Source organism: Cajanus cajan, chromosome 6 (assembly GCF_000230855.2).
Source record: "Cajanus cajan strain Asha chromosome 6, NIPB_CcT2T_4, whole genome shotgun sequence".
In the NCBI taxonomy this organism is placed as follows: domain Eukaryota; kingdom Viridiplantae; phylum Streptophyta; class Magnoliopsida; order Fabales; family Fabaceae; genus Cajanus; species Cajanus cajan.
Window position 1 is genome coordinate 39,397,491 of NC_138522.1, and position 18,859 is coordinate 39,416,349.

An 18,859-nucleotide genomic window follows, 5' to 3' on the forward strand; every position below is an offset into this window, starting at 1 on the left:
TTTATAGAAGGAGAAAATATATGAAGAGAAAAATACTCAAATCTCCCCCGGCCCATCATAAATTGATAAAAGAAAAATAAAACTTCCCACTCATGCATATCTTTTTAAGCCACTGTTAAGTTTCATTACAATCAATTCATCATCTATAGAAAACACACAAAAAATAAATTGAACAAAAAATTTGATACTATAAACACAAAAGTAAAAGAGAAATAACCAACAAGTACATACCAAAATAGTAAATGAAAGAGAAAAACACAGTGAAATAAATACTTATGGACTAACAAAAGATTGACTCGTAAAATCCATAAAAAAAAAAAATCATATGAAAACAGATAATTTGTATTAAAAACGTGACATCCTTAATTGTATGTCATTAAATTTATTAAAAACTAATAATTTAGTTTTATAAGAGTTTGAAAAACGTGACATCCTTAATTGTATGTCATTAAATTTATTAAAAACTAATAATTAGTTTTCTAAGAGTTTGAATTCTTAATGTACAGAAATTTTTTACAAAATAAGTAGGTCTAGGACGATGTAGTTTTGAGCCAGAAAAATTTCAAGAAAATTATTCTACACTTTTAATAATATTCAGATTTATTATAAAAATTAACAAACTTACTATATACTAATATCAAATTAATTAAGACGAAGAAGATTAAAATGTCGTGTGCGACTCATGCCTGCCATATATTACATTGAAATAAGACAGCGTCTTGGATGTAAGCTAGGTGAGTTAAGAGGCATGAAAATGGAACTCTGACTTGTCTGAACTCCAAATAAGTAAGGGAAAGAGCACGTCATCACTGTTGAATATAAATATGCAAACTTATAACTTTATTCATTCAAATTCAATCAAATCTTGACCCTTGCACTTCACTGCAGACACATGATGGCAAGCTTAACCCAGCAGCAAGTGAAGGAAGGTAGCAACCGCATAGTAGCCGTCAATGCCACCCCCTCTAACGACCTTCCTGCACCATCTCAATCTCATCCCCAGGTCTTTCTTTCTCTCTATGCCTAACTTTTTAACATTCTTTTCTAGTCACATTTTTTGGTGCACTTAAGTATTTCAAGCACTAGGGTGAGTCTTTATTAGCTTCATCTATGTGATATATAACACTGATGCATTATTAATGACACAGAAACCTGGGTGGAAAAAGTTTTTGGCATATGTAGGTCCTGGCTTTCTGGTCTCCTTGGCTTACCTTGATCCTGGAAACAGTAGCTCTCTCTCTATACCTCTATACATGTCTCTCACTTTATGTCATATATATGTACATGCAAGCGCTTATTTATTTTTAATTTTCTCATTTACGCAGTGGAAACTGATCTGCAAGCTGGAGCTGACCACAAATATGAGGTATATCTATTAAGCAACAAGTTAATTAGAATACAAGCCAATTAAACAGGAAATCTGAACGAAGAAATATAAGTTTTTTTTAGCAACATATTCTTTAATACTCTATTATTTAATGAATCTCTTTATATGTTGTGTTGTATTCAGCTGCTGTGGGTAATACTTATTGGACTGGTGTTTGCGCTTATAATTCAATCATTGGCTGCGAATCTTGGCGTAACCACTGGTAACGCTACTATTAATATATACTGTTTATCAAGTTGACTAGTTTGATAATTGAGATTGTACTTGTGATATGTAACCGTTCCTATCTAATGAATGAGAGAGAAGTGGTAGTTGCAATAAATATATGTGAAGATTATTAGTATGAAATGTTTTCTCTTTTTGAGAAAATTATGTCTGTGGTTTGGATTTTGCAGGCAAACACCTTTCAGAATTATGCAAAGCGGAATACCCATTATTGGTCAAGTACTGCTTATGGTTATTAGCTGAACTCGCTGTCATAGCTGCAGACATACCTGAAGGTTCTAATTTGTCTTTTTATTGTTCCATCGCCTTGTTACCCTTTCAATCAAAATAATAGATGAAAAATGTCCTACTACAACTTCTACAATAAAGTGAGAGAAAAAGTTAATATGACGCGTGACGGAAAGATGAAAAAAAAATATACAGTATATTGTAAAAATTTTGTGAGTAAAATAGTTATTCATAAGTACTATGCTTAGATTTCATGTTTTGTTTTCCAAAATTAATTACCCTCTTGTTAAAAGCATTCTCATGAACTTGACAAAAATATAGCATTAATATTACTAGTTTTTAATTAAGTTGAATTAATCTTTACACTTTTATGCTCATTAATTTAAACCAAACTTGATTGTGGCAGTGATTGGCACAGCCTTCGCGTTGAACATACTCTTCAAAATCCCAGTATGGGCAGGAGTTCTTGTTACTGGCTGTAGCACCCTCTTGTTTCTGGGTCTGCAGAGATTTGGGGTAATTTAGTTTTTTGCAATAATTTAAAATTATGAAGATACAATATATCTCATTTAAGATAGTACTAAAGTCTCATAATAATGTTTAATTTTCTTTCAATTTTTCTTTTTGATGATTTTGAAGAGTAAGATTAGTTATTGACATGTTACTGGGTTTGGACAGGTAAGGAAGTTAGAACTGCTGATATCAATGCTAGTTTTTGTAATGGCTGGATGTTTCTTTGGGGAATTGAGCTACGTGAAACCACCTGCTTCTGGTGTAATCAAAGGAATGTTCATCCCAAAACTCAGTGGTCATGGAGCCACAGGAGATGCTATTGCCCTTTTGGGTGCCCTTGTCATGCCGTACTCTCTTTAACTTTATTACTTTTCTTTCTTTTTTATTTTATACCCTATCAAATCACTTAAATATGATAACATGTTATAATTTAATTAGCATAGTGCAGCCAAGTTAATTAAGTTTATATAACAATAATCTCTTTAAATATTCACTGCCTAATGCTTTTCTGTTGACAAAATGCAGGCACAATCTTTTCCTCCACTCTGCTCTGGTGCTGTCTAGGAAAGTACCAAGTTCCGTGCGTGGCATCAATGTAAGCCACTCAGGAAATAAAGAAAGTTTAAGTGACGATCTTTAAAATGAAATTAATATGACGCATTTTCTTGATTGCGCAGGATGCATGTAGATACTTTCTCATAGAAAGTGCGTTCGCACTGTTTGTGGCATTTCTAATCAATGTTGCAATGATTTCTGTAACGGGAACTGTGTGCTCTGCTGACAATCTTTCTGCAGAAAATACTGGTCACTGCAGCGATCTTACCCTTAACAGTGCTTCCTTCCTTCTCAAGGTTCTTAATTCAATTCTACATAAGTTACCATGCCAATGTCGTAGTCAAATCATAATCTTAAGTTTAATCCTAACTCAGCTCCAAGTTATTTCACATGAAATTTTAATTTCATTGTATGTAGAATGTGTTGGGAAAGTCGAGTTCAACAGTTTATGCTGTAGCACTGCTAGCCTCAGGACAAAGTTCAGCTATCACTGGAACCTATGCAGGGCAATACATCATGCAGGTTATTTAGGAAAATCATCAAACACCCTTTTTCTTAATAATTTGATGAAGGATTTACTCAATTCAAGTTGTTGGTTTGGTGCTATAGGGTTTCTTGGACATGAGGATGAAAACGTGGATCAGAAACCTTGTGACTAGGTGCATTGCCATAACACCTAGTCTCATTGTTTCCATCATTGGTGGTTCTGCAGGGGCTGGTCGGCTTATCATCATTGCATCGGTTTGTATATTCTAGAATTTGTCTTTCTTTTCTTTGCTTTCTCAAGTCCTACTAATAAATGTTTTAAGAGCATTAGCTAAGAAATTAATAAATAATTATTTGTATTAAAAATCATGATAGAATACATCCAAAATTGTTTTGCAGATGATACTTTCTTTTGAGCTTCCATTCGCTTTAATTCCACTGCTTAAGTTTAGCAGCAGCAGTATCAAAATGGGACCTCACAAGAATTCTATAATTGTGAGTTGTCTTTTTCCCTCTTCAATACAAGTATTCCGTTTTAATATCCCATAATATAATAGTGGCCACTAGCCATTATCCTAGAGCAATATTAGAGATATTTTTAGTTAAAGATTGAAAAAAATGTGACATAATTTTGTGCAGATCATTGTGATCTCATGGATACTAGGCTTGGGGATCATTGGTATCAATGTGTACTACCTCTCTACTGCCTTCGTGGATTGGCTAATTCATAATAGTCTACCAAAGATGGCGAATGTGTTCATTGGGATCATAGTGTTTCCTCTGATGGCAGTTTATATTGGCGCAGTAATCTACCTAACCTTCAGAAAAGACACTGTCAAGACATATATTGAGACAAAGAATGAACCAGCAATGCAAACCCACATGGAAAAGGGATTTATGAATAATGGTCAATTAGAGTTGAGCCAAGTTCCCTATAGAGAAGATTTGGCTGATATTCCACTGCCACAATAGGAGAAGGGGTTTTGTTCATAAATAAAATGCATCACCAAAAGAAGGGTTTTGCTCATAAGCGTTAAACATTGCACTGCTTTCAATTCATTCTAATGAGCAACGAGACAGATGATGGCTGGCTCTCAAAATGATGGATTGGAAGTGAATGTAATGTTTGGACCATGAGAATTCTCCTCTCAAATTGTCACCATGTGCTTGTTGTGCGTACTAAATACATAACTATAGATAAGTTTTTATGTTATTTTATGTTGTAGAGAAATTTAACCACTTCAGTGTAAGCCCCAGGACCAACAGGTCTTGAAAGTTTTTGAATAATAAACCCCAATAGTAAGTAGCTTTGTCAAATTTTACTTTGTAATGAAAGGCGTGACTGAAAGCAAGATGTTACAGTCTGTAATGTATTGTATTCGTTGTATTACAATTTACAACCATTTTCTCTGAGAATGAATTGTTTTCTTCTCTTCTATTCTTCCTCTACCTCGAGTTTTATGTTTTTAGGCAAACTTTATACATTCATGAGACAAACTGCACACTAGAGATGTGGTAATCTATTAAAAGGGATTTCTGAAGACAAAAAACTTTCATGGTATCTAAAGTCCACATGAAAGAATTTCTTAAGAATTACTTCACAGCCAATTGCAAACCAATTCTTTGTGGATTCTTAAATGTTTATGTTTATCTCCTATGACCACCGGCAGCTAAATCTGTAATTACAATTATGGTGTAATTTGTGCTTAAAACTCAAAATGTTTTAATTTCAATTAAGTTATTGCTTATTCAGTCAATTAGATTCTATTGCCTTAACTCTTCGGTTGATCAATCCTTATATGTTTGAATTGATTAATTGAACAACAATCACATCGTAATTAATTGGTAGATGTTTAGGATAATCAAATTATGTACTGATGCATGACCGACCTTCAATCTTAGTTTTCAAATAGATTAATTGATTAATTAATCAATTCCTCTGTTCGTTACGTTAGCTTTAGGATTCTAATTTCTTAAATGATCAAATAAGAAGTTAAGCCAAAAAAAAAGAATCGTAAATCATAATCAATAATTACATGTAAAAATTGTAGCATATTCGTAATAAATAGATAATACAAGTTTAATAGAATTGAACACACAAAAATTAAGATCACCACAACTTAGCCTATTCACTATCACATTTTTATTTCATTCATTAGCCTTTGGTTCATAATCTTCGTTGCATGTAGGTTTTCATCAATTCAATATCCAACAAGAGATATTCCCTAGACAACATAACAACTTAGCTTATTCACTATTACATTTTTATTTGATTCATTAGCATTTGGCTCGTAATCGTAGCTCCTTATTAATTTTCATCAAATCAACCTCCAACAATAGAAATTCTCTAAACAACATAAGAATTTCCTAAAAACTAGTAATCGTGCTTCGATCATTTGGATTTTATATTTATACTATCGTCCATTGTTATTGATGCGATGAGATACATTTAGTGCATGTTTGTTTTGCCGTTTAGAATAGCTAAATGTACGTTGAACTCAATCCATCCACACTCATGCTTTTCCGTTTAAGTGCATTGAAATCACACCCTTAATCTTATGCATATTATACATGTATTTTTAACTTTAGAACACTGTGACAACAATAGGAAAATTTTGATCTTAAAATATTTTTTTTTTCTCCACTTTCCGACTCTACTTATTTATACATTCTTTATTCTCTCCAAATTTTCCACACATATTTAAAATTCAAAACATTTATATTACTCCTTTCAAATTGATAAATAAGAAAAATAAATAATTCATTTTAATTAAGAAAATTAGTTCTCCGTATCATTGAATTTTCTAATTTCGTTAAAAAGATATAAACTTCTTCTAATTAAATTATCCTTTACTGGAATTTGATTTATATAAAAAAAAAAAAGTCATTGAAAACAACATTTCAATTAAATGAAGGGTACGTAGTTCAGAACACTATCATTAAATATGATGAAGTTAGTTAAAAATTACTCATTTTAGGCCACTATACTTTTTTCCCCGTTGTATAGCAGTCAAGATGGAGTACAAAATTATTATAAATTTGAAATTTTGACCTCAAAATCCAATCCCTTCTTTGAGTGGCTGAATGTAAGTACAGACAATTAGCAACTCACTGGAAACAATATTAACCCAAGTTTGCATACCATAAGATGAAAAGTTGATTAATTGAGTACTTCGATCCGTTACACCTAACAGTAGAAAATCTGATTATCTTGCAGTAATAAATGTCAATTACGTACTCTAATCTGAAGTGCAAAAGTCAGAAATACACTGTTGCATTTACTTTGGAAAATACTAATAAGGTAGAAAAAATAGTCAGCATTCACTAATTAAAAATCACTGCAACTCCACAAGGTTGAGCTATGCGGCAGTTCTGCATACTATATTAAATTTGACATTTCATCAGCAATTTCTTACCACGTGCTATTGTCGATCACTGCAGAAACAATGCCTTTCAATGTCTCCTGCATAGAACATTGAAATATGTGTATGGTTATTTATTTGTTGTTTCTTTTCCTTTCCCATGAAGAAGAGCAAAGCAGTATAACATACCGCAGAATGATCTTTAAGACCAAGTGAGAGCACCAATGGCCTGGAGGAACCAGACAAACTGCAAATCAGGAATTGGAGAGTCAAAATGATTTCTGAAATGAATTATTAAATTATACATGTTCAAGGATCATATATTGACAACTGTTTTAAAATATCTCTTTTAAGGGATATTTGAAACCCACATTAATTTTGAGGAAATGTTAAGTTGAACACTCCAGAAGATGTGTAATAAAAACTCAGATTCTCTTAAGGAAGAAAAGAATACCTACCTCAAATGCTCAATCAGCTGACGTGCACATGCTATTAACATTGGCTGCATCAATGGATTCAGTTAACAAGAAGAATAATCATGGAAAAGATCAAAGAGAACAAATATTTTCAGACATAGGCAAGCATACCTCATCCCGTTTGCCAAATATAACAGAAACGTTGAATGTCGGATTAATTGACACCCCTTCTTCCTTTCTGGCATTGGAAAGACATGTGCAACTGTGTGAGGAAACTTTTCTTTTTGAAGCATATCACTATTTTGAAAGTGCATGATGAACCAGAATTTTAAGCTGACAAAAAAACCAAGGATTCTCTAAAGTCCTAGTTCTCATAACTTTTGCACGATTTGTTTGTTAGTTGTCAATATGGGCGTCCAATGGGTTGGGCCAACTCATGAACACAAGGGTCTTGAGTCTCTTGACCAAACCAAACCCACAAATGGTAGGTTTGAAGGGATTCAGAAGAATGAAAAGAAAACATGGAAGGTGTATCCAAAGATGAAAAGAGAAAATAAGGAAAATGAGTCAAATCAGTTAGGCAGGTAAAGTTAATAAGATCAGGGCCTTGAATAATAGAGGAGGTGTAGAAGAGGGATTCATTCAGATTGTAAAGTTTGGGGAACCGAGCATTTGTAAAAGGGAAAATCCTATGCTGAAGTGAATCCCAAGGGAATTGGGATTCTAATTCTCTCCATTGATCTCTGTTTTTGATTCAATAAATCATTACAGAATACTAGAATAGTTCCCTCTTTCTCTCTTCTCCACCCCTTAATTCTCTTCCTAAGATTTAAGAACTTTATCTTGGGTCTGTAACAAGATTGATCTGACCTGCCAGATTTCTTATCAACAAAAACATGGACCTGAAGATAGAGGCAATAATATCTCACAAAAAATTCTTATCAACGACAACAAGAGATAGACCATTGTCCATTGCTATTCTAATCAAAGGTAACCCAAGTGACTGAGTCTAACTCTAATCTAACAAAGGCAATGATTTCTCATAAAACTCTACATAAGGTGTCAAATGTGGAATTCTCTTCAGTAGTACTATTTATTCTCTGAGAATTTTATGCTCAAAATTTTATTTGTCAAGAAACATAAATGAAATCAAAGTTATTGTAGAGAAGTGACATGCATACCTAGCATACAACATTGTCCCCATGGTTCCTATTTGAGTGGCAATAACCTAATAAGTAGTAGTCAGAAAATTAAGCACTGTCAGCATAAAAACATAGATCACAACTCCATCCGCACTCACCAGAAAATGATCGTCATATCTGGAAATGATAATCTCTGTTTCATTTCCCTGACAAGTAAGCAACTTGTCAAAATTAATTGTTAATGTTAAATAATATAAATTGAAAGACAGCTACTATTGATTGAGTTTGAGAGCATAAAGCAGAAAACATGGTACCTTGATTTGGCGAGAGAAATTAAGTTGCGACAGAGGGAATAGTGAAGTGCTGTTATCAATATTCATAGTGACACCGACAGGTAAGAGGGTTTCCCCAGTCAGTCGCTAACGTTATTTCAATGCGCAGGTGTTGAGAGGAAACGGAAATAGTGTATTTGGTTTTGGGTTGCTATAAAATTTGGGCCTCTCTTTAGGAATTGTGTTTTCTAACGGAAAAACAGAGGGGTGTATCTCCTGCAGTGCTGCTTCTCCGGCACAGAGACAAAAATTTAGTGGAAGTATGAAAAGTAATGGAGAGGCCAGGATCATATCCGTATTTTTCACTTTAGTCTCGCACAAATTCTATTTCTTTAAAAATTAACTTTTTAAGATGACGGAAAAATATGTAGATGTCAAATTAATGAGACTAAAAAAATAAGTAAAAAATGTTGAAAGTATAAAACTGAAATTTGGCCGATTAAGTGATGAACCCCTTAATTATACTCTAAAATAGACCAATTTTGTAATAGGGAGTTATTTATCGTAGTTATAATTTTGCTTTTATTGAAAATTTGATAATAATAAAACAGTTTATGCTTTGTTTGGAACAGGTGTAGGAATAGAAGAGAATGTGAGAGAATGGTGAGAATTGATTTAATAAGAAATAGAGTAAAATTTATAGTTGTTTGATAGAGTAGAATTAGGTAAAAAATAGAGAAAAAAAATTAAAAATTTGAAATTATTATTTTTTATTGCATCTAATCATTATTTAATAAAATGAGAAAAAAAAAGAAGAAATAACTAATATGTAAAATTTTGTCTTTTCTTAAATTTCTAGCAAATTCTGTTTCTTTATAAGGTATTTTTTTTCTGTGAGATCCACCTCTATTTATCTTCAAATTCTCATAAATCACTCCTTGAAACAATTTAACTTTTTTCGATGTCAAATTATCCACGTTGACATCGAAAGTAATACTTGAATAAAAATAAAAAAACTTGCATTATGTTCCTGTACTCGTTGTACTACAATCATTTTCAGTAGAAGTGTTAATTTCATTTAAATTTATTCGCCCCACGTGAAACTTCAATTTTATATTGCAAGTGAAGCTGTTTTTCAATTTTCACACACAAGAAATGAGTTTCAAATTGTTTAAAACTTAATTGTCGACAAATATTAGAGACGGCTAAAACCAAAAACTACAAACATTTGTTAGCACAAGGAAAAATAACTTATATCTTTAAACCAAATTGTTTAGAATTCAGATTCTGACCTTGAATATAATATAAATTATGTTAAAAAAAAAATATTCATCTTGTATACATTTAAGGTTTCCAACAAAAATTAATCACTGCCTTCGACTCTAAATACTTTATACCGTTAAAATAGTTAAAAGAAAAAAGAGCTAAATCCAGAAAACAGTATTTATGGAGGCAAACCGCTCACTAGAAACAAAACCTAGAACAATGGACTGCATAAAATACCACGAGGAGTGAAGACAAAAGTCACCATAACGTGGTCCTTATTCATCCAAGTAGTTTTAGTCTAATCTAACTCCACAAGATATGTGCCACTTAATCAAAGTTCAAGGTACCTAAAGACCACAAGAAAGAAGTAAGGAATATCAAATGCTACTTATTTCCTTTAAGCAACAGTTTCACAATCAACTGCAACCAATTACAGGCTCTACTTACTAAATAACTTTCTTGGCACTTCCACCTAACTTCCCCTTCACTTCTGAAATCGATTACCAAATAAAATTACACTTTATAAGTTCCAAAACTTACATCTACTCCCCTATTTATCATAAACCAGAGTTAGTTCCTGATACAGGCCTCAACAATGGATGATTGGAAGTGGGCTGCACATTAGTAGGGGCATTGAACATGGCAGTTGAAGAAGCTGATTGTGATTGTTGTATCATCGATAGGGGCAATCTTTGCCCCAACCCAAACATTGACGGTCGTGGGGCAAAGGACATGTGCGGATGAACTGGTTGGTTGTTGCCATACCCTGAGATGCTGGGCTGCGAGGGAGATGCGGAGATCATTTGTTGCCTATTGTTTCCATTACTAGCCATTGAGGGACCAACACCTGATGCATTCATTGTAGGTGTGGCTCCTGGAGTTCCAAGACGTGCTGATATCACGCGGGACCGTTCAGCTGCATACCTCTGCTTTGTTCTCTCCAGTTGTTCGCATTCTTTCATTAACAATGTCTCAATTTCTGCGAACTGTTTCAGCTTCAATTCCAATCTTTTCAGCTGTCAATAGCAGCAAGCCACCAACACAAGTTAAATACATCAAAATACTAGCTCTGCAACTGATTGAGTTTATCTTCAATTACATAATTTACCCTATTCTGTACAAAAAATATTTATCTGGTTTTTACACATGGAAATAGACACGAGATGAACTATATTTGATATTTTAGTTAATACTTTAACAAACTGGAATTGAAGTAAAAATAAAAAAACAGTGATACCTGATGATTTACTATATTAGCACATAACCTCTGAATTTCTCGTTCTTCATGATCCGCAAATAATTTAGCTTTCATTGCTGCAGCCGAGAGGCCTGCTTTAGCCGCATCTTTAACTTTCTCAGCAGCGAGTGGGGTTGTCCTACCCTCATTTAGACCCCATGAACCTACTTTTGTCTTATCCTCTGAAATCAAAGAAAATATTTCTCAAGTAGAAAATTACATATTGGGTTTTATTAGAGGATGGGGTAAGGTTATCTATAAGCGACATAAAAGCAGTAACCATAACTGACCATTATGATTATTTGAAATCGCTGTTTCTCCGTGAAGGCCACCATCTCGACTTTCTGGATTTGTCCTTCATATGTGAAAAATAATAATTTTTAGTACATAAACTAGCAACTATACAAAAACAACAGTTCAAGTTGAGCTTTTTTCTCACTCTACCGACCATTCCATTCTACTATAGGAACAGGGATACGGACACAACTTAATGTTGTCTTTCCTTTTTTTTCTTTTCTTTTTCCCCCTTTTGGGAGAGTTTTAGGTAAGGTTCATTCTAGTCTAAGAAATTTTTAATAAAAAAAACAGCACAAAAGCAGACGATGGGATGTACATATTCACCTATTAACATTATCATGTCCTGGTGCTTCCATCTGTGACGTGCTTCCAGAATTATCCTCCGACAATACTGCTAATGCTGCATGAGCACAAGAAGCAGCTACTCTTGGTCCAACCGCAGAGGCTAAAAAAGCAACCTTTGGAATGCACCAACCAAAACCAAACGTGTAAGAATCTCATCAAAAGAACTGCAGAATACAAAAGGTAGTTTAATTTGTTGTGAAACTCTGATCCAGTGTCTAAATAAATTTTAGTCAACATGTCACCCTTTTACGCTTTCGTTAGGGAAGTGTCGTGGTCAATAAATTTGCTCCTTCAAAGAGAAGCAATGTAACTTGAAGAAACAAGTTTCTTTTATAATATTTTTTGTTAAATTTTATAAATAAACACGAATAAACTATTTAGGGACATGATGTTAGGTGTTGTACTATAATCACATCCTAGACTGATGACATGTTTTCAATTGCATCTCTTAAATGAATACTACCTCGAGTTCCTTTTATAAGAAATAGATGACGGTGTAAAATACATTATCACTTGTTTCTTATAAAAGAACTAAAGGTAGTTATAACAGGCATATCATTAGCAGTCACCCACCAAAGCCATAACAGGATTTCCAGAATTCGCAAAAGGAAGCCGGCTGTCAGGATCTCTGATTTGATGGACAGGTCCTGTGAGAGCATAGATACCAAATCAAAACCATATAACACCAAGTTGATTCAAAAGTTTAAGACAGACCTGCAGTATCTCCGTTTGAGTAACAATGCTGTCTTCCACTATCATCTCTATTCATCACATTGGATGACAAGGACCTGCTAGGAACATTAATATTTTCCAATTTTCCATCTTCCATGGGTAGACGGAGAAAATGAAGAATGCATTGTGCTTTTGACTTGGTACCAACTCGCTCAGCAATTTCATTCCAATTCTCATGGTAAATCTCCATTGCTTCAAGCAGTAGTAAAGTTTCTTGATCAGTCCAACTATCCCCATCTAGTTCACCATAATCTCTTGTCGAATCTGTCCTTATAAAATCTATACTTGAATGACCAATGACAAATCTCCCATCATGGAAGCAATCCGTGCAGAGTAAAGTGTCAACCTGTAAAAATAGATGCTAATTACATAAGAAGGAAAAGGTGTTCAAAGTTATTCTACAGCCTACTTGCTTTGGACAAGGGTCATCTAATAGTTTACAAAAATTTTAGTACTATACACTTCAGCATATAATGTTAGTCTTGGTTAAAACATTAAATAGTCGGCTTTAATCAAGCACACAGACCCTCACATACTCAAAATAGTAAATATTTCTCTGCTGTCAGAACAGTCATCACATCAGTCATTATAATGGTTAAAAGACATGCTCTATTCAATCTCAATACAATATTAAGTCAAGACACTAGTAATAACAGTAACAAACAGTCTAGTATATGAAAGAACCCTGGACGCAAGAATGAGAGGCAAAAATATTTGAAGTAGTTATAGACTAGTTAGATACTTAGATGCTAGAGTGATTAAACTGTTATAAAATTGGCTAAATAGTTTAGGGTTCATTCTGAATTGTTAATATTGGAGAACTGATCAGAGAAATGCTTGGAAGGAGAATTCTGTTTTTCTCTGAATTGTCATACTATCTACATCATAAAAGCATTCAATCACTTTCTAAGCTCTCTGTTTTCTCAGTACTCTTTTAATCTCATATTTAGTTTTGCGTTAGTAATAAGTAATAATAAAATCTGACCGGCAAGATCTCTTACCGGGGAAGAAATGTAACAGAGGATAGAATCATTAGAGAATTTGGTGGAGTTTTGAAGACAATCAGTGACCATGGAATTGGATTACTGAATGCATGTGGCAGAAATCTGGAAGAATAGGGATGATACAGAAGGATATTGATAAATACTGTACAAAGGGATTAAGAAACAGTAATAAGCCCTTAGATGGAGGAAGACAAGGAATAACCCCATAAGAGATGTCAATTCTGCAGCTGAATAAGCAGAAGACAGATACACAGTAGAGGATGGAAATTATGAGTTCTTCGTCAATGAATGTCAGTCTTGGGAAAGGAAAGCCAAGTTGCCTAATTTCAGTGGTTGCAACACAATTGGGTGGATTGCTCATGAGAAGAAATTCTTTGAGGTACAGAAAACCAAGCAGACAGAGACTCACATTTGTTGGCATGGAAGGTTTAGCAGAACATTGGTTTCATATTTTGAGAAATAAAATGCCATACTTGACCTGGAATGAGCTGATGCCTGCATTGATCAAAGTACAGAGAATAAAATTTAGGCAGTGTATCTGAGATATGAAACCTTGGTGGCACAAGCATTGAAGATCTTAGATCTCAAAGGAGCTTGTCTTGAGGTATTTCTTGGGGGGATTGGAGTTAAGGTTAAGTAAAATGCAGAGTGCAGACACAGCCTCAATGACATTATGAAGGCCATTAAGCTGGCCAAAGTTGTGGGAGAGGAGCTGCATGCTTCCAAACTACTCCCAGAATCTCAGCATCAAGCTCTGGCAACAAGTTTATGCCATAATCCTGGGGGAACAATTGTCTCTCAAGTGGGGTGTATTGGAGCAGCTCCAATTGACTTAATTGGTCTGATTCAAGGATAGTCATCTACAGAGCCAGTCAGACTAGAGTGCCGTTAACCGAACCAATTACTCAAATAGGAGAGTACAGGGAGAGGATAGAGCTCCAATACGCTCTATAACCAACTCCAGAGCAGTAGCACACATGCTTGTTAAACTCGAATTTTAGCCCAAACTTGTACAAGCTTACTTTTATACCTTAACCTATCAAAGACATGCCAGAACACTTGTAAACTTACTTGCATGAACTTAGCTGAACTTGAATAAACTCGCGAATTCAGGGGCAAGTCACGAGTAGATAGCAATGCTGAAAAAATCCCTCAAAACCCCACAAAACAACAGAACTTAAAGGATTCCCACTTTTGTTTCGTACCAATACCTAAGTCACCCAAAACTTCCAAGATCCATTGTGACCAGCAACTGCATTTGAGTGTTGCAAAGCCCATCAATCATTCCTTCAATGACCTTGGCCACCATTGACACAAACCATTCTCTACCTGCAACCAGCCACCAGTCACAACCACATCTACAACTCCTAAATCTGCAAAGCCTTCCCTGCAACAACCACAACCTGAGAAAGGACACACAGCCACAACTGGAAGCCAGCAACTGGTGAAAGGACCAACCAAACCCTACTAATCCAGGTGCAACTGAAAGGTAAAGGAGGTGTTCTTTGGGCCCCTGACTGCCATCATATACTATTAAAATGAAAACTGGGTGTCCAAACCAAAAAGCCAGTTATTTTTGGGTTGTTATTATTAAAATAAGAAAGTTTTGATTTATTTTTTGCAACACATATGGACCAAAATTTGAGAATTTCATAACTTAGATCATTGAAAATGTTTGTAGTATCATTCTGTTACTATGGAATGCCTTCTTATGAAGTTAAAATATTGTTCCTTTTTTTATTTTATGGTATTATATTTGGTTTGGATATTGTAATTATGTATTTTTAAATTTTTTTGGTACAAGGTAAACTCTTAGAGTTTACGGCTCAAGTTTATCAACCCTCCACCAATTTAAATATTGTATCAAATTTGACAATCTTGGTAGCACATACCCACAATGAAATACAGGAGGAGCTAAACAATTTCCGTATCAGAATAAGGGAAGTGGGAGTAGATGTTTTCAGTGTGGGTAACCATTGTGTGCCCTGCACAAGTACTCAGAAAAGGTATGAAGGTTACAATCTTGGCAGGAGATCAATAAGTGGATAAGGATATTGTCCAGACTTAGGAGGTAGAGGTTGAGGCAAAGCAGTTATAGTTGCAGAATTAATTAGGTGGTTAAGTGTAGATACAGAATCAGTTAGTTGGTACATGGTTTGGTCAAATAGTAGGAGGGGATTCATTCTGAATTGTTAATAATCGAGAACTGAGCATTAACACAGTTGTAAAAGAGGAAACTTTTGGTTTAAGGGGAAACCCTTGAAAAGAGGATTCTCTTCTTTTTTTTTTTTTTTTTTTCAGTTCACTATTAAATCTATCATCAGAAAAGTGTTTTTTCGCTTTCTCTATTCTCTCAGCTTGAACTCTCTGACATCTCAGACTCTGTTTTTGGGTTCATAACAGTGTACTACTCTTTTAGCTTTAAAGTAAAATGCTATGAAAGAACCATGGATATGTAACACAAAGTATATGAGCATGTTAATGAGAAGTTGGTGCAAGAAGATTAAATATAAATTAATATTTGTATAGAGTGGGAGAAATTAGAGAATAAAAATAATTTAAATACGCTCTCAGTTGAATTGAAAAAGGCATACAATGGGATGCCAAGGGAAATTTTGTGGAAGGTCAAATAGAAAAAGGATTTTGTGATGCATATACTTGAGCAATCAAGGACATGTACGAATAGGTCACAAACTCACAATTAGGGTGAGAACACAATGGATGCGTAGCAAATTTCCCTACAACCATAGGACTGCACCAAGGCCAGCTTTGAGCCCTTATCATTTTACTTTAGTCGTAAATGTTCTTACAGAGCATATCCAAGAGTCAGTCCATAATGTATGCTCTTTGCAAACATAATAGTTATAGTGAGAAAATCAAGAGAGGAAATAAATTGGAAGTTGGAGATGGGGAGTTGTAAGAACATGGATTTCACTTAAGTAAATGTAAGGTGGAACATATGAATTGTATCCTTAGCAAGAGGAGCAACAACCCAAGCATAGATATAAAACTTGGAAAACAAACCTTACCTTAAGTTACAGAGTCTAAGTATCTAGGGTCCATTATATAGGATAACATAGAAATGAAAGCAGATATAAACCATAAGACTCAAGTGGGATGAAATGGAGGAGTACTTTAGGTGTTATCTGTGATATAAAAAAAAAGGTATCACTTAAAAGGAAAATCTTACTACAAGCTATAAGACCGGCAATGTTGTAAGGAATTGAATGTTGGTCAATAAGAGAATAAACTCAACGAAGGAGAGATGAAAATGTTGTGTTGGATAAGGGAACACACTAGACAAGACACAATTAGGAATGAATGCGTAGGGAAATGTCGGAGTAACATCTATTTTAGAAAAGATGCCAGAGTCTTGCCTTGGGTGATCTGAGCATGTGTGCATAAGAATGGTAGAAGCCTCAGTATGGAAAGTAGATCAGTAAATAACAAAGAGGGAGAACAACTATATGCACTGAATGCTTAATGCTATGGTAGCTCACCACACTCATGCAAGGTCATATGGTGTTATTCAATAATTGGAGCCCTTCCTATTAATAACTTCAACCAGACCACTACTCATGATGAAAGCAATAACAGCCATAGGACCAATGATATATTATTATATTTGGAAAAAAATCCAGTGTACCTCTTTTTGGGACTGATAATATACAGCGGGAAGAGGACGAGAACAATAATTGCAATGATTCTCAGATAGATGCTCTCTTATTCTGTCCTCCAAATCATTGGCATCGGCATTATGTGCAGTTAAGGCCGAATAAATTTCGTCTGCTTTCAGCTTACACTTGGGCTTGTCAAATTTGATCAAACTATCTATGGATTTCAAGGCCTCCGATGGCACACGCACCTCTCCACTCGGCTCCTCCCTTAGGCAAGACACAGCATTGGAAGACTCATGACTCGGCATCCGAACACAGTAATTAATAATCCCCCAATGATCAAGAAACCTAACAATCCGAGTCAAATCTTCAACATCAACCCCAGCCAACAAACCCTGGCAATCAGAAACCGTAACCCTCTTCCCGGGATCCTCCATGTGCAGTGCAACAATGCAGTTCCTACACTCCATGTACTTCTCCGGAGTATGATCCGGGGACTTCCCGGAAAAGAAATGCGGCACTGCTTGCCTCTCCAACCTATGCACAGTGGCAGGCGAAAACCAATCTGTTCACAGAATGTTAGAAACCCCAAACATCAATTCAAACTATGTTAGAAACCCCAAACATCAATTCAAACTGTCCAAAGCTGAAACACGAAACTGAAGCCAAACAAACACGAGATAGAAACTGAATTCACCTGAATGCATTGGAACAACAAGAGCCTTAGCTCCGAAGCGCTTAACGACGCCGCGACCTTCCAACATGGGAGGGGGAGTGATGACATAAGAGGGATCACCGTCGAGAGCGAAGTTGTCAGCTGGCACAGACGACAGCGCCTGGAGCTGGCCGTGAGACACGTTCTCGAGAATCGGAGGAGTGATTGCGCTATGAGCCTTGCTGTCTCCGGACTCGAGTGCACGCTCCAGAGCAACGATTGCGGTGACGGAGGAGTGAGGGCGGTTGACGGTGCGCTTTATCACCGGCGGGAACTGCGAAATCTGGACGGCGTTGTCGGAGAGAACCTCCGTCTCGAGGTGCGGTTGGGAATTAGGGTGGTGGTGCGTTTGTTCCTCGGAATCGTAGTCGCGTTCGGCGTGGTCTTCCTCGGCATTGGGGTTTTCCTCGTCGTCGTCGTCCTCCTCGTCGTGCTTGTGGTGGCGCCGGCCGATTTGGGAATCGCGCTTGCGCTTGCGCCATTTGGTTCGGTTCTCTGCGAAAAACAAAATTGAGAAGAGAAATGAGAGATTGAAGAAGAGAGGGGAGTGAGGGTTTTAGAGGGAAAGGGAATACCTGAAGGAGAAGGTGGCATGGGAAGAGGAAAGGGAGAGGGAGAGGGAGAGGGAGAGAGGGGTTTAAGAGAGAGAAAAATTGAGGGAAAATTTTGAGTGTGGGGTCGTTGATTGGCGCAAAGGGTTGGGATTGTTGTTGGAAGAAATATTTTTGGGTTTGAGGATCGATCTCTCTCTCTCTCTCTCCTTCTCAGCTGGATGTGTGATGTGTGATAGATGGGTTGAGTTTGGGGCAAAAACAGTGTTGATGTGCGTTTTCGTGGCTGTTACCGGAATGAGAACGGGAGGTGTAGGGTAAAACTCTGCCGAATTCGCTTCCTCGGCGCGTCATTCAAACGCCACTTTCCTATTGGGCGGTGCTGCGCACGACCACCTTCAGATGCTGCATTTATGTCTTTCTTTTTAATATCTTCCTCGCTTTTTTTATGTTTTAATTATTATTCTACTTAGGTGTTTCTGAATATATTTTTAGTAAAAGAAATTATT

At 35.7% G+C, this 18,859-nt stretch overlaps 3 protein-coding genes across 5 annotated transcripts; 1 reads left to right on the top strand and 2 right to left on the bottom strand.

Annotated features, from left to right (window-relative positions):
* The first annotated feature begins 665 nt into the window (after positions 1–665).
* LOC109798016 (metal transporter Nramp6.1) lies at positions 666–4,832 on the top strand. 2 transcript variants are annotated; one of them, XM_020358204.3, is made up of 14 exons: positions 666–786; positions 889–1,003; positions 1,149–1,227; positions 1,326–1,366; positions 1,511–1,589; positions 1,783–1,887; positions 2,247–2,356; positions 2,519–2,700; positions 2,879–2,948; positions 3,031–3,204; positions 3,326–3,430; positions 3,518–3,649; positions 3,794–3,889; positions 4,034–4,832. In XM_020358204.3, exons 2-14 carry the CDS (start codon positions 893–895, stop codon positions 4,364–4,366), a joined length of 1,617 nt encoding a protein of 538 aa, XP_020213793.1. In that variant the 5' UTR covers positions 666–786; positions 889–892; the 3' UTR covers positions 4,367–4,832. The 2 variants fall into 2 exon arrangements, with proteins under 2 accessions (XP_020213793.1, XP_029126705.1); XM_029270872.2 differs by lacking the exon at positions 666–786 and having other exon boundaries at positions 835–1,003.
* Positions 4,833–6,506: 1,674 nt separating this feature from the next.
* Positions 6,507–8,952, bottom strand: LOC109797405 (proteasome assembly chaperone-like protein). Of its 2 annotated transcripts, none has more exons than XM_083077041.1 (7): positions 8,629–8,952; positions 8,473–8,520; positions 8,354–8,400; positions 7,344–7,410; positions 7,215–7,258; positions 6,946–6,985; positions 6,507–6,857 (listed from the first exon to the last, which is right to left on the bottom strand). In XM_083077041.1, the coding sequence occupies exons 1-7, from the start codon at positions 8,692–8,694 to the stop codon at positions 6,807–6,809; spliced, it is 363 nt and encodes a 120-aa protein (XP_082933167.1). In that variant the 5' UTR covers positions 8,695–8,952; the 3' UTR covers positions 6,507–6,806. The 2 variants fall into 2 exon arrangements, with proteins under 2 accessions (XP_082933167.1, XP_020213026.1); XM_020357437.3 differs by having other exon boundaries at positions 6,946–7,003; positions 8,629–8,946.
* Positions 8,953–10,011: 1,059 nt separating this feature from the next.
* Positions 10,012–18,609, bottom strand: SWI3C (SWITCH/sucrose nonfermenting 3C). Its single transcript, XM_020355888.3, has 9 exons — positions 18,375–18,609; positions 17,782–18,294; positions 17,114–17,649; positions 12,446–12,809; positions 12,305–12,378; positions 11,711–11,844; positions 11,380–11,444; positions 11,090–11,271; positions 10,012–10,868 (listed from the first exon to the last, which is right to left on the bottom strand). The coding sequence occupies exons 1-9, from the start codon at positions 18,391–18,393 to the stop codon at positions 10,410–10,412; spliced, it is 2,346 nt and encodes a 781-aa protein (XP_020211477.1). The 5' UTR covers positions 18,394–18,609; the 3' UTR covers positions 10,012–10,409.
* Between the last annotated feature and the right edge of the window lie 250 nt (positions 18,610–18,859).